Source organism: Aquarana catesbeiana, linkage group LG03 (genome assembly GCF_042186555.1).
Source record: "Aquarana catesbeiana isolate 2022-GZ linkage group LG03, ASM4218655v1, whole genome shotgun sequence".
Lineage (NCBI taxonomy): Eukaryota > Metazoa > Chordata > Amphibia > Anura > Ranidae > Aquarana > Aquarana catesbeiana.
Window position 1 is genome coordinate 348,610,477 of NC_133326.1, and position 13,051 is coordinate 348,623,527.

At 40.1% G+C, this 13,051-nt stretch overlaps 1 protein-coding gene and 1 pseudogene across 3 annotated transcripts in view; one reads left to right on the forward strand and one right to left on the reverse strand.

Annotated features, from left to right (window-relative positions):
- SH3PXD2B (SH3 and PX domains 2B) overlaps window positions 1-13,051 on the forward strand; it is a 296,070-nt gene that overhangs the window by 259,878 nt on the left and 23,141 nt on the right. Inside the window, exons 8-11 of one of the 3 annotated variants that reach the window (XM_073620589.1) lie at window positions 1,458-1,562; window positions 9,510-9,593; window positions 10,196-10,313; window positions 11,441-11,640. In XM_073620589.1, the coding sequence (XP_073476690.1) occupies window positions 1,458-1,562; window positions 9,510-9,593; window positions 10,196-10,313; window positions 11,441-11,640 (507 nt within the window). The remainder of the gene's footprint in view (window positions 1-1,457; window positions 1,563-9,509; window positions 9,594-10,195; window positions 10,314-11,440; window positions 11,641-13,051) is intronic. The other 2 variants (XM_073620590.1, XM_073620591.1) reach the window with 2 other exon arrangements.
- Window positions 6,378-6,496, reverse strand: LOC141135896 (5S ribosomal RNA; annotated as a pseudogene).

A 13,051-nucleotide genomic window follows, 5' to 3' on the forward strand; every position in this document is an offset into this window, starting at 1 on the left:
TTTTTGGTTTGCGGTGCTCAGATGCAGTGAAGTTCCACTTTAAATATTTTAGGTGAAGAGTGATTGAACCTGCAGGTTACTTGTTTCCTGTTTATCTTTTTTTTTAACAAGTGTGATGAAGATATAATTTAAGAGGATAAGCCAGAGGCCTTGAGCAGTATTGCCCTTGCTTAAAGAGGAACTTCACTCTAGAAAAAAAATAAAAGTCAGCAGCTACAAATACTGCAGCTGCTGACTTTTAATAAACCTGCACATACCAGTCCAAGGATCCAGCGCTGTGCTGCCCTGGGCTGGTTCTTTGCTGGCCATTATACATAACAGCAAAGGGAGCATCCTCCACACACTGCGGGATGTTACCAGCCTGAACAGCTACTTGATCCGATTCACTCTCATGTCATCTATCAATAGATACACCTATGAACATCAACTTTTGAGCCACCTTCAGGATTTGCCTCTCGGCCTCAGTGGAGCCTCAAGCATTTAGTTTACGCCCAAATTTCTTGGGCTTTTCTTTTCTTTTTGAAGAGAACATATATATACTCTTGGTGGAGTAAAAAAACCCACTTCTACCTGTTTACATCATCTCCAACACATAGATGTTTGTTCATCTTGGAATCAAGAGCATACTGGGCAGACAGACTTTGTCACTGTCGTTGTTTTTAATCACAAATCTTATGGAATGTCAATTCAGCCAATACTGTGTTTAATAACCATTTAAAGCGTACACTACCCCTGAGGAAGGAGTTTAATTGACTCCGAAACACGTTGGGTGAAAAAGTACTGCTTCAAAACTCTGTATATACACGATTGTAATACTGATGGATTTACATTCCTAATAATAGATGTTACAGTTGTTGTCATATTTTATTATGTTAATTCAATAAATTATATTTGTACCAAGTATACCTCCTTTTATGATTGCTACATGTGCCTGAAAAGTCCACCACTAGGGAACCCCCTTTGCTGTTATGTATAAATAATTTTGGATGTGGCACAAATTCACAGTCAGATGCTGATCTACAATATACATTATTCGCTGGCCATTAGGTCTCCAGCGCTGCCACCTTGGATGTGGGAAGCTGGCTGTGATGTTCTTCGGCTTCACAGCTGGCTTCCCACTGTGCATGCACGAGTAGCACTGCACTTTCTCAATGGCCCGCAGCCTTCAGGGGCCTGCGACATAGTTGTGATGGGGGGGGGGGGGGGGGGGGTTGGACCAGCTTGGGAAGTGGGAGCGGGTACCTGTCAAAAGTATGTATCCATTCCCTCAAAAAAAAACCTTCAATAGAGGCAGAGGAGAGGGTGAGGAGGAGGAAAAGCGGAACTTCCCTTTTAAATTGAAGTTGCACTTTAACTTAGGTTTGGGGGCCCTGCAGCATGTCATTAGAGAAATTGACCATTTTGTGTTATGGCGAAGCATTAACGTGTTAGTATATATTAATATTTATTGGTTTTAGGCTGGTGGTTCGTTAGCACGGCAGATGAGCAGGGCTGGGTACCTGCAACTTGCCTAGAGGCTCAAGATGGGGGACAAGATGACTTCACCATTCAGCCTGAAGAGGGTAAGCTGGCCTCTTCATTGTTCCATTCCATCTAACACATACCACAGAGAAAAGAAGTAGAGCATGTATAAGCCAGAAACACGTCCATTCCATGCTAATATCTCGTATCTAATTAGCTGTTATCACATATGAACAAACCAGTAAATATTTGTCACTAAAATACTAAACTTTCCCATCACAGCTTTGTACATTGTTATCCATTTCTGTCACGTGTTATACATTTCATTAAGTCTCTTACTACTTTATGTAGTGTATGTGCTGTATGGTTTGTGTGTTTTGTTTTTTTTGTTTGTTTTTATTTATATAAATCCATGATGGTCTATTTTGCATGTGGAACATTGAAGCAGGAGTATATTTTGTGAGTTTCTGCCCACTGGGGAAAGTGTCCAGTGAAAATCTTTAAATTGTAGTGGTCAAGTTGTAAAGCGCTACGTAAACTGTTTGCGCTATATAAATCCTGTATAACAATAATAATAATAGTAATCATGTTTCCTCCTACTGTAGCTTTAATGAGATATCTACACTTTTCTACAGGTCACACTGCTTACTGCAAGTTGCAATTGCAATATTAAAAAAAGATACAATATACAAATCAACTTCCTCTGCCTATAATCACCCAGATCCCCTACAGTTCATATCCCTGTATTTTTAGGCATGGGAAGCTGAATGGATTTTGTGTGTTCTGCATGTTTGTAAGTTTAGTTCATTGGTTTCCAGCCAAAATAGCCTTATTATGTGTGTCTGTAAGACTATGGCATAATCATTAAGTCTGCTTAGGGCAGGGACTTGTGACTAGTATAATACATACTAGTACATTTGTTGATAAATTAGTAGGATAGGACCATATAATATTGAGTACATAGAGGCACAGGTAGTAGTAACCACACTGCTCTGTGACTAAAGAAGCATATTATTGCATTTATTAAATACGTTCCTCACATCTAGATGTGCTTTAGATTAAAGGGGTTGTAATGGTTTGAATATTTTTTTTTTATCAAAGTAACAAACATGTTATACTTACCTGCTCTGTGCAAGGGTTTTGCACAGAGCAGCCCTGATCCTCCTCTTCTTGGGTCCCACGTTGGCGCTCCTGGCTCCTCCACTTCATCGGGTGGCACCACGGAGAGCCTACTTTCCATGAGGGCACCTATGCAGGCACGCTCCCAAGACCCGCTGCTGCGTCCATTGACACTCGGCCCCACTCCCGTGTCACTGGATTTAATTGACAGCGGCGGGAGCCAGTGGCTCCCGCTGCTATCAATCCAACCAGTGAGGACAGAGACAGCGGCTGGAGCCGCTTGGCTCGTGCACATCGCTGGAACGGATGGGCTCAGGTAAGAAAAGGGGGGCTCTAGGGGCAGCAAAGAAGGTTTTTCACCTTAATGCATAGTATGCATTAAGGTGAAAAAACATGAGACTTTACAATTCCTTTAACAGCTATAAATACACTATGGGGTTGATTTACTAAAATTGGAGAGTGCAGAATCTGGTGCAGCTGTGCATGGTAGCCAATCGGTTTTTCAGTTTTTTTTTTTTTGTCAAAGCTTAATTGAACAAGCACAAACTTCTGCCAAAATACTGTATATTCCATTATGGTCCACCATCACTTTGACTTGCAATTATACATTATATTAGGGCTGCAACTAACGATTATTTTCATAATCGATTAGTTGGCCAATTGTTGTTTCGATAAATCGGTTAATAACCTTAAAAAAAAAAGTATGGTGTATAATTTAGTTAATATGTAAAGTTTAAACAAAAGGGCAATTTATTCTTAAATATCTCTATGCAGTGGTAAATATAAATATCCAACTATATGGTTAGGGAGCAAAATTTCTAATCTACTCTGAGAATAACAGACAGAAGAGATATACTGTATATACTATATTAGAGGTTGCAGCTGGTAAATATCATCAGACTCAGAGATAAAAAAAAATTTATTTAAAAGAATAAAAAAAAGTTAGACTGTTGTGCAGATTTTCAAACAGAACTGTAATAAATTATATGCTGGCCATACAAAAACAATGTCTTCCTTCAAAAAAAAAATGTAATTTTAAGAATGTTTGTTCGATTTTCTAATCGTTAGTGGGGTCAAATCGACGTTTGTTTTCAACCACAGTGACTGGAAAATTTAGAAATAATAGAAAACTTCTTGGTCAAAGGAATATTTAGACAGCGTATGTGGTTTTTGTTCAGAAATTACATTCATTTTAAAACAGAATGTTAAAAGCAAGTGAAATTTTAAAACAACATTCTTTCATTCAGCGAATGTACAAAGATTTTTCGTATGAATATTCTCGTCTGAAAATTGATCCGTGTGGCCAGCATAAGGCACGGTGCACACCTATGCAGTTTGCTTTTGATCTGTTTCTGCAGTGCTTTTTGCTGTGAATTTTTGATTTTTGCAAACGTGATTTTACTGCCATTTGCGTTTTTGCATTTTTTGTGCTTTTTTTTTTTTTTGGCCATTTTGTTGTTGGGCAGATAAAAAAATAGGATTTTTAAAACCGCTTACCTGTAAAATCCTTTTCTTTGAAGTTCATCACAGGACACAGCTGTAGTAGTTACTATGTGGGTTATAGGCCACCTTCAGGTGATGGACACTGGCACGCCCCAAGATAAAAAGTGCACTCCCTATATAACCCTTCCCACTACTGGGAGTATCTCAGTTTTTTAGCAGAGCCATACACGTGTATACCAAAGAAGGGAGGGACCTCTGTCCCGTGATGTACTTTAAAGAAAAGGATTTTACAGGTAAGCTGTTTTAAAAATCCTATTTTCTTATCGTACAACTCTCCAACAGCCTCTGTTCTGGCTATGTCTGTCACACTTATCGTACAACACGGGACACAGAGCCATAGTAGTTACTATGTGGGATGTCCCATAGCAATGCCAACTGAAGGGAGGGAGACACAACAAAAAGTAGGGCAATAAGAGACTAGAGGACTTATACTGCAACCTGCGCCCAAAGACGATATCCTCATGACCTTTTACATCTACTTGATAGAATCTGGTAAATGTATAGACTGAAGATCAAGTTGCGGCCTTGCAGATCTGAGTCATGGAGGCTTGGTGATGCACTGCCCAGGAAGGACTAACAGCCCTAGAGAAGTGCGTTTTGATTCGAGAGGGTGGAATCCACCTCTTTAAACCATAAGCTTGAACGATTACTTGTCGAATCTATTTAGAATAGTAGATTTTGATACTGCCTGTCCTCTTTTAGGACCTTCAGGCAGCACGAACGAAAAAATCAGTTTCCTGAATCTGAGCAATCACCTGAGCAAGTAGACATTGACTGCTCTCACCACATCAGAAAAAATTTACTGATTTTTCTTCCAAAGAACAGGGTTCTGGAAAAAAGACTGTAGAACAATATCCTGGTATAGATACAGTAAAAACCTGATACTACCTTTGGTAAAAAGTTAGGATGAGGATGCAATACTACCTTATCCTTGTGAACAATAAAGATGTGGGTCTTTACAAGAACGAGCAGCCAATACTGATACCCTTCTTGCAGCAGATATGGTTACCAGAAAAAATAGTTTTCCTTGTCAAAAAGGACCAAGGGAATATGCCGTATTAGCCCAGAAAAAGGCTGTTTTGTAATGCTGACAAAACTAAATTTAAGTCCTAAGGGTTCAGGGGTTACTTAACCGGAGATTAAGCCGTGTTACCCCCTGAAAAAGGTTATGCATCAAAGAATGCGAAGCAAGTGGTCATTGAAATAATGCCGATAAGGCCGAGACCTGTCCTTAGAAAGCACTCAAGGCCAGCTTTATTTTTCACCCCATCTGCAGAAAAATCAAGGACTCTACCTGGACTTATTTCCTGGGTGCAGCTCCTGGTTTCACACCGGGAGACATATGTTTCCCAGACTCCATAATATATAACCATGGAGGCTGGCTCTGCATCAACCAAGGTAGAAATCTACCGAACCTGACAGCCCACGCTTCTTCAGAGCCAAACCATTAAATTTAGCATTTGTAAAGTAGGATGGAACTCCGGACCTTGCAAGAGAAGGTCTGGCCATGAAAGTAGGGTCCATGGGTCCCCTAATGTCATCTTTACGATCTCTGCATACCAACATTTCCTGGACCCCGCTGGGGGCTACAAGAATCAATGACTTCCCTTCCTACTTGATCCTGTGAAGAAGTCGTGGATGCAAGCAGAATAGGAGTGTAAGCACAAATCAGTGAGAACTGATTTCACGGGAATAGCAAGGCATCCGTTCCGCATTCTAGCGGATCCTTTGTTCTTGACACAAAGTTGTTAATCTTTTTGTTGATCCTGACGCAAACAGATCTATGTTTGGGATCCCCCATCCTTGACATATAGACAAGAAGATATCGGGGTGAAGGAACCATTCTCCCTGGAACAACTGCTGGCCACTTAAGTAGTTCGCCTGCCAACTTTCTATCCCTAGAATGAAAACTGCCAATAGGCAAAGTATATTGTTTTCTGCCCAAGATAGGATAAGATTCACCTTTCTCAGGGAAAACAACTTCTTGTGCCCCCTTGGTGATTAATATAGGCAATTGCTGTGGCATATACGGATTGAATCCTAGCAGGACAAATACCTTAAACTAAACATTCATGCCCCCAGGACCAAGAGTTCTGCCCTAAAATGTTAATGGGAAAGACCATTTCTGATCTAGGCCACTTCTTCTGGACAGCTGCCTCTTTCAGGACTGTCCCCCAACCTAAACAAAAAAAGGTTTGCATATGTTGTTACTATTTCCCAGGTAACTGAAGGAAGGATTTTCCCCTTTGTAGACTTTTTGGATGTAAACCATAAACTGAGGCTCTGGCGCACCCAGCCTACAGCACCTGATATTTCCAGGTGGTCTTTCATCCAGGTACTAACCAGGACCGACCCTGCTTAGCCTCCAAGATCAGATGAGATTGAGCGCTATCAGGGTGATGTGGCCATAGGCTTTTGAGTCAGGCACATTGGGAAGGTAGAGCTTGAACTCTTTGTTTCAAGCCGATAGGATACTGTTTTGCAGCAGTCTAGAATTAAACTGAGCATAAGGAACGGCCTCAAACTGAAGCCACCATCTTTCCCGACAACCTCACACAAAGTTGAATAGGAGAAAATGATCGTGCTTCGACTACCTAAATCAGTTCCTTTATGGCGCTGATCTTAGCCTGGGGTACAAATACTCTTTTCTGGATTTACCTATGATCAGACCCAAGTATTTTCTTCATGGTTTTAAAGAAGATTCCTCCTAGGTTGAGAATCCGACCTAGATATTACAGGTAGTCGAATGTGGTGACCATACTTTGGTCTAAGCAGGCTACCAACTGGTCTAACAAGAACAGATCGACTAGGTCAATCATAATCGTTATACCTTGGGCCCTCAATCTGGCTAGAAAAGGAGCCAGAACCTTTGTACTTGAGGTGCAACAGCTAGATGGGAAAGCAGAGCTACACACTGAAAATGAATTTTCCACTTTAAAAGAAGATATTACTAGTGAGCGAGGAAATAGGCATATGGAGATATGCATCTTTGACGTTGATTGACGCCAGAAGTTCTCCTCCTTGTAGGATGGAGATAACAGATTGGATTGACTTCATGCAAAAAAAGAGATTATATTTAGGAATTGAATTTTAGATCTTTTGAGATTGGGATTGGAGCACTGGGTACCATTCATTTCTGATGAAAGGATACGAGCTCTGCGCTCGTGGTTTGCTGTATGCTGCTACATAATAAATGTGAGTCTTTTATTGCTATTATTGCTATTATTCATTAATTATTCATCTCTCTTTCCCATCCTTAAAATACCCATTATCGAGTTTACATCTGAGGGGCTCTGGATTAAAGGCAGTACTAGGACTTACCCAGAGGCTTACGAACGCGGCGTTCGTGGATTGATGATTATGCTCCTTATTTAAAAGTGAGTGCATCACCCTTTGGGTCTGTGTTTCATCCACCTCGCCTCCCTGCCTACTTTACGGAATTATGCTATGAGTTTTTTTGTTTCCTTTATATTTTAACCTGCCACTGAGATCACTCAAGAGGAACCATAACTATCATAACCAGGAGGGAATCTTTTGAACATTGCACGCGTGATTTATAATTGCTGTATACCTTACGGCAGTAAGGTGAGCGGCCTGCAGATACACAGGTGTCACCACTGAAGATTTGCGTGTGTTTTTTTTTCATCAGCACAGTTTTTTTCTTTCAGCACTTATTCATAATTGGTGGTGGGATCATTTTTTTTTATACCAGATACGGACTTTTATTGGACTGGTCACTTATTATTCTGTATTTTGATAGATTCATTGGATCACTCAGTTGTTTTGTCACGTTTTCTTCACAGGATATATATCACGTCATTTACACATGTTTGATATAGATGCTGTATATTTCATATATGTGTATAAGTTTTGTTCTTATACTTCACAAGTACTATATATATATATATCTGTATTTTTTTTCCAGCACATTCATTTAAAAAACACATACCTGCGCTGGACGTTGGAGGACGCCAACGCCGCGCTAAGCTCCGACCCCCCCTCTGTCGCCCTCGCCTTTCTCTCTCTTTTTAAATTTAAAAAAAAAAGAGTTTTCCCGCGGAGCGCGGGCCTCTGATCCTACAGGATCGACATGTGAGGGGAAAAAACATGGCGAGGAGAACTTCACTTGCGTTTCCTGCAACAGGGTTTTATGTGGTAAAACCAACAGACCCAATCTTCACCCTTCACGGTGGGTTTCATTAACAAACCTTCAGGAGTCGGGGATCCTTGGGGAAACCCACAATCCTAGAACTGTAATAGCACCACCGCCAGTAAAACTTTATGGCCTTAAAACCAAAAGTACTGGATACCGGGGTCCAGCTCTCTAAAAAGAGCGTTTACAAGCAAAGACCTCATTTCTTCGGACACGAGGCCCGGGTAGCATTCAATTCGGCCTAAAAGATACCTTGAATGGATCCGGCTGCATAGCTAGCCCCAGCAAGGATTGCTCCAGTGGAGTCCAGCACAGCACATCTTTACTCGTGACCAACACCTTAGACACTGGCAAAAAAATTGAGATACTCCCAGTAGTGAGAGGGATTATATAGGGAGTGCACTTTTTATCTTAGGGCGTGCCAGTGTCCATCACCTGAAGGTGGCCTATAACCCACATAGTAACTACTATGGCTCTGTGTCCCGTGATGTACGATAAGAAAACACAAATTGCTGCAAAAACACACTACATGCTTTTCTGCAACTTCTCCATTAAAGTATATTGAACCAAAAAAGCACCATTTTACGTTGAAAAAAGTCTTTGACCCTTTCCTAATACGCAGTGGCTGAAAAAAAAGCCTAGATGTGAACGTGTCCCATAGGAAGCCATGTTAAATGAACTGTAGTGTGATTCTGCAAAAAGCACCACAAAACACATAGGTGTGAACCAGGCCTAAGACGATTAGTTAAATAATGGGGTTAAAAAAACTCAAATTAACCCTTTATAGTACAAAAAGAGCAAATCTGTAAGGGGTTCATTTTTTTACTGTGAAACAGTGAAATTAATATTTACAGTAGCGGTTATTTGCTTTCTTTGTACTATAAAGGGCTAATTTTAGTTTTTTGAACCCCATTATGTTACTGGCCGATTAATGATTATGAAAAAAATCGATTCATTACATAATCGCTTAGTTGTCGATTAATCAATTAGTTGTTTTGGCCCTACATTATATACATACATATATACATACATTATATATGGTATAAGGGAAGCTGCTGCAATGAATACTGGGCATGATGTCACTTACCACTACACTACTACTGTAAAGATAGAGTTTATATTCCACATATATGTGCGATATTTTTCTTTTTTTTTTTGTAATACCAACAAACTGGGTTCCTAAATTTATCCCATAAAGAACGACTTATTGGGAAAATAATGACGGCTCCTCATTTCCTTTTTTGTCACTTCCTGCTTCCCAACATGCTCCCAGCCCCATGGAGATACTGGTCCTTGCCTAGGCACGTGGGCCGCCGACGGACTCTTGGGGATTTGTACACCAGTGGATGGTGTCCAGGTGCAGAGAGGCTTGTTTTTTTGTCTTTGTTTACTGTTTGCATGTGCTCTGACCATTGGTGTCTGCATGACTTGCACGGAATGTTTCATTTTGCTAGCCAGTGAAATGTTTATCTGCATGCCTGAGGCATGAATCTATTTGTAAACTATATTCGTTGAGTTATTTGAGTTGTGATTTGTTTTGACACGCCATTGGTATATGGATTGTGGTATGTAACTCATCTTAAGAAGTGCAATGCAAAAAAAATATGGCTGTTTTATTAATTTTTAATTGCACTTATTTTTTGCTGCAGCCAGTTTTCAGTTTGCCTGGTGTGATTTTCTGAAAAAAAATTCTATTAGTGATCATATGATTTGGCCTTTACTTTGAGAACAAAATAATTGTGACCTTATATCTGGGATCTGGGCTTTGTTGTTTTATGTAGTTGTTCTACTTTAGGATGACAATATTTATTACTATTTTGGGGCTACATTGATAATTGCACCAAAACACTTTATATGAATGTAGGTAATATTTTAGCTTGCTGAATTTGCCAGTTATTAGATACAGTTTAGCTAATTTTATACATGTTGTAAAAAAACATCTTTCACTTTTGATAACAGAGGAGAAATACAGTGTGATCTACCCATATATTGCAAGAGATCAAGATGAAATCACGCTAGATAAAGGAGTCATTGTTGAAGTCATCCAGAAGAATTTAGAGGGCTGGTGGAAAATAAGGTAATATTTATAATTCAAAGGAAGTTTGAACTGTTATATTGTGATTCCTTAGGGCCATGTCACACAGGCAATGCCAGCCATTAGCAGCAATTTATAAATGGCTACATAAGTGCTACAGAAGCTGATGAATTTGCTGCTTAGAATTATGTTTTTCGCAGTTATTGGTCAAACTTGTGCTACATTATTATGTTCACATTTGATGCTACCAATTGCTTTTCTTCTTGAATTTGTAGCGAAGCCATAGCCCTTAGAACTATTTCCAAACTAGAGATGCTGCACAACTATTAAAGACAGCTTCCTGAATCATAAATAAAACTTTAAATATATGGTACATTTCACACCCTGGCAGAGTGATGGAAACACTACTGTAGCATCCCACAGCCATTGAACCTGGAACAGAATTGTGGCCTGTTCTCTGTCTTGTCAAACTGCTAACATTACTTTGGGTATACATAAGTTTTTAGTAAGCAGTGGTTAGTGGAGTTATTCTACTTAGGATTGCTACCTTCTCATATTTTCTTATTTGTACCACTTACACAAATGTAAATTTTTTCAGATGTGGAAATCTGAGGTGGACAGAAGGAACCAGGTTTATTCAATAAAACAATGTAATGAGCAAAATGCAGTGCAAAAAAAGAAAAATCCATCTTGTAGTGGTTTGACTTGGTGACCTTTCAAGTGATTAAAAAAATTTCCAAGGTCCACTCCCTATAATAGAAGAGGGTATTATACTCCCCTCTTTAGTAACCTGCATCTCTGTCCCACCAGCAACCTCTCTAATACTCTACGATATTGGACACTACTGGAAGTTTTGGATGCCTGAGTCTCCCACCGCACACCATAAGGTTCTCTTCTGACTCCTATGTCCCTACGGGGGAAACGGTGACATAGCAGTTTGGGGATGGAGCCACAGCACACAGTGAAGATTGGTTTCTGTGGTTAGGCTTTCCTTAAAGAAGTACATGCTCTGCCCAATCAGTTTATGCTGAGAACAAGTGCATTTAAAATTTAATTTAGCAGTGAGGAAAGTTATTTTCTTTTGACAGAAATGTTATAGACATTCGAGTTGTCAGTTGAGGATTTGTAGTTTCTGTGAAGTTGAAGATAACATTATTTCTCTTTTCCAGGTATAAAGGTGCAGAGGGCTGGGCCCCAGCTTCATACCTTAAGAAGATTAGTGGGGACCTGTTGGCTCAAAAACTGGCTTCAGGATCAAGTGCCAATTCAAGTGCTCTAGACCTGGATGGGCTCTCTAGACAACAAAACTATACAAGTCGTGATAGGGATGTTCCTGGGCGCCAGGCACATGTTACAGACTTCAAAAGAAGTGAGAAAAGAATGAATGACATTGGCATTCAATCATACATCATCTGACCTATAACGTACCATTTTTAATGTTCTGTTCACAGTCCTTTCTTCTGAAATTGCTGTCTCTACTTCTAAAGATGTTGCTTTTTTTAAGATTTTTATGGGCCTATTCAACATGGCAGTACAAACATTAATACTGTAGCCTATTTGCCTTTAGGTTGATTTACTAAATGCAAGTAGGCTATTCACTGTTACTATAGGCAAATAGGCTAGAGGAAATTTCCTTTCAAAGTCAACAGGCTGTTTGCTTTTGATAAATCAACCCCAAGGAGTGTGACAGCCAACTGGAATCCATCTTTCCTACAAGCTAAATTCTAATTGTTAGTACTAAATGGCACTGTTAATACTGAGGGGTACTGTGAGTACTGAGGTCACTGAGTACTGGGGAGGCACTGTGAGTTCAAAGAGAGCAGTGTTAGTATAGAGGGGGTACTGCAAGCACTAAGGGGGCAGGGAAGTGCTGAAGAGGCACAATGAGTGGTGCAGGCCTCTATGAGTTCTGAAGGGGCACAGTGAGTACAGAGGGGGCACTGTGAGTGCTGGGTGGGCAGTGTGAGTGCTGAGGTAGCACTGACAGTGCCAAGAGGGTCACCGTGTGTACCCAGAGGGTCACTGGGGTCAGGTTCAGCACATTTCGGAATGGATAGACAGATTGTTGGGAAGGGCTGAGAAGAACCCAGCTGTCATGGTACATATTGATACAAATGACAAAGTTAGAGGTTGATGTAGGTCAGACTCAGCAATAGCATGCAGTGCCAAGCTGCAGCAAGCAAGACCAGCAAACTATTAGCATGCATTAAAAGAATATTTACTCAAGAGAACACTACAATTCTACCACTTTACAAAACCCTGATTTGGCCACATCTTAGGTATGTTGTCCAGTTGTGGTCACCAATCCTCAGGAAGGATGTGTTTGAACTGTAGAGAGTACAAAGAAGGGCAGCAAAGCTAATAAGGGAGATGGAGGGCCTCAGTTACAAGGAATGACTAGAAACATTAAGCTTATTTTCCCTGGAGAGAGGGGATATAAACGCAATATAAAAATCTTTAAATGCTAACTCCAGCATTAAGAGGAAACTATTTAGCTAATGTCTTTACAAAAAAAAAAGACGTGGTCACACGTTGGATGAGAAGCAGTTTAATCTTTAAACTGCGTAAGGGGTTTTTTACTGGTAGAGCAGTAAGGATGTGGGAATCCCTTCCACGGTTGTCACAAGTGTAGATTAAATCAAAAAAGATTTAGATGAGTTTCTTAGCATACGCAATGTACAGCAATATGGAAACTTATAGTAACTGGGTGGATGGGTGTCTTTATTTAACTTTACCATCTATATGTAATTTGTGTTGTATATTGCACTTTGCACATGGTT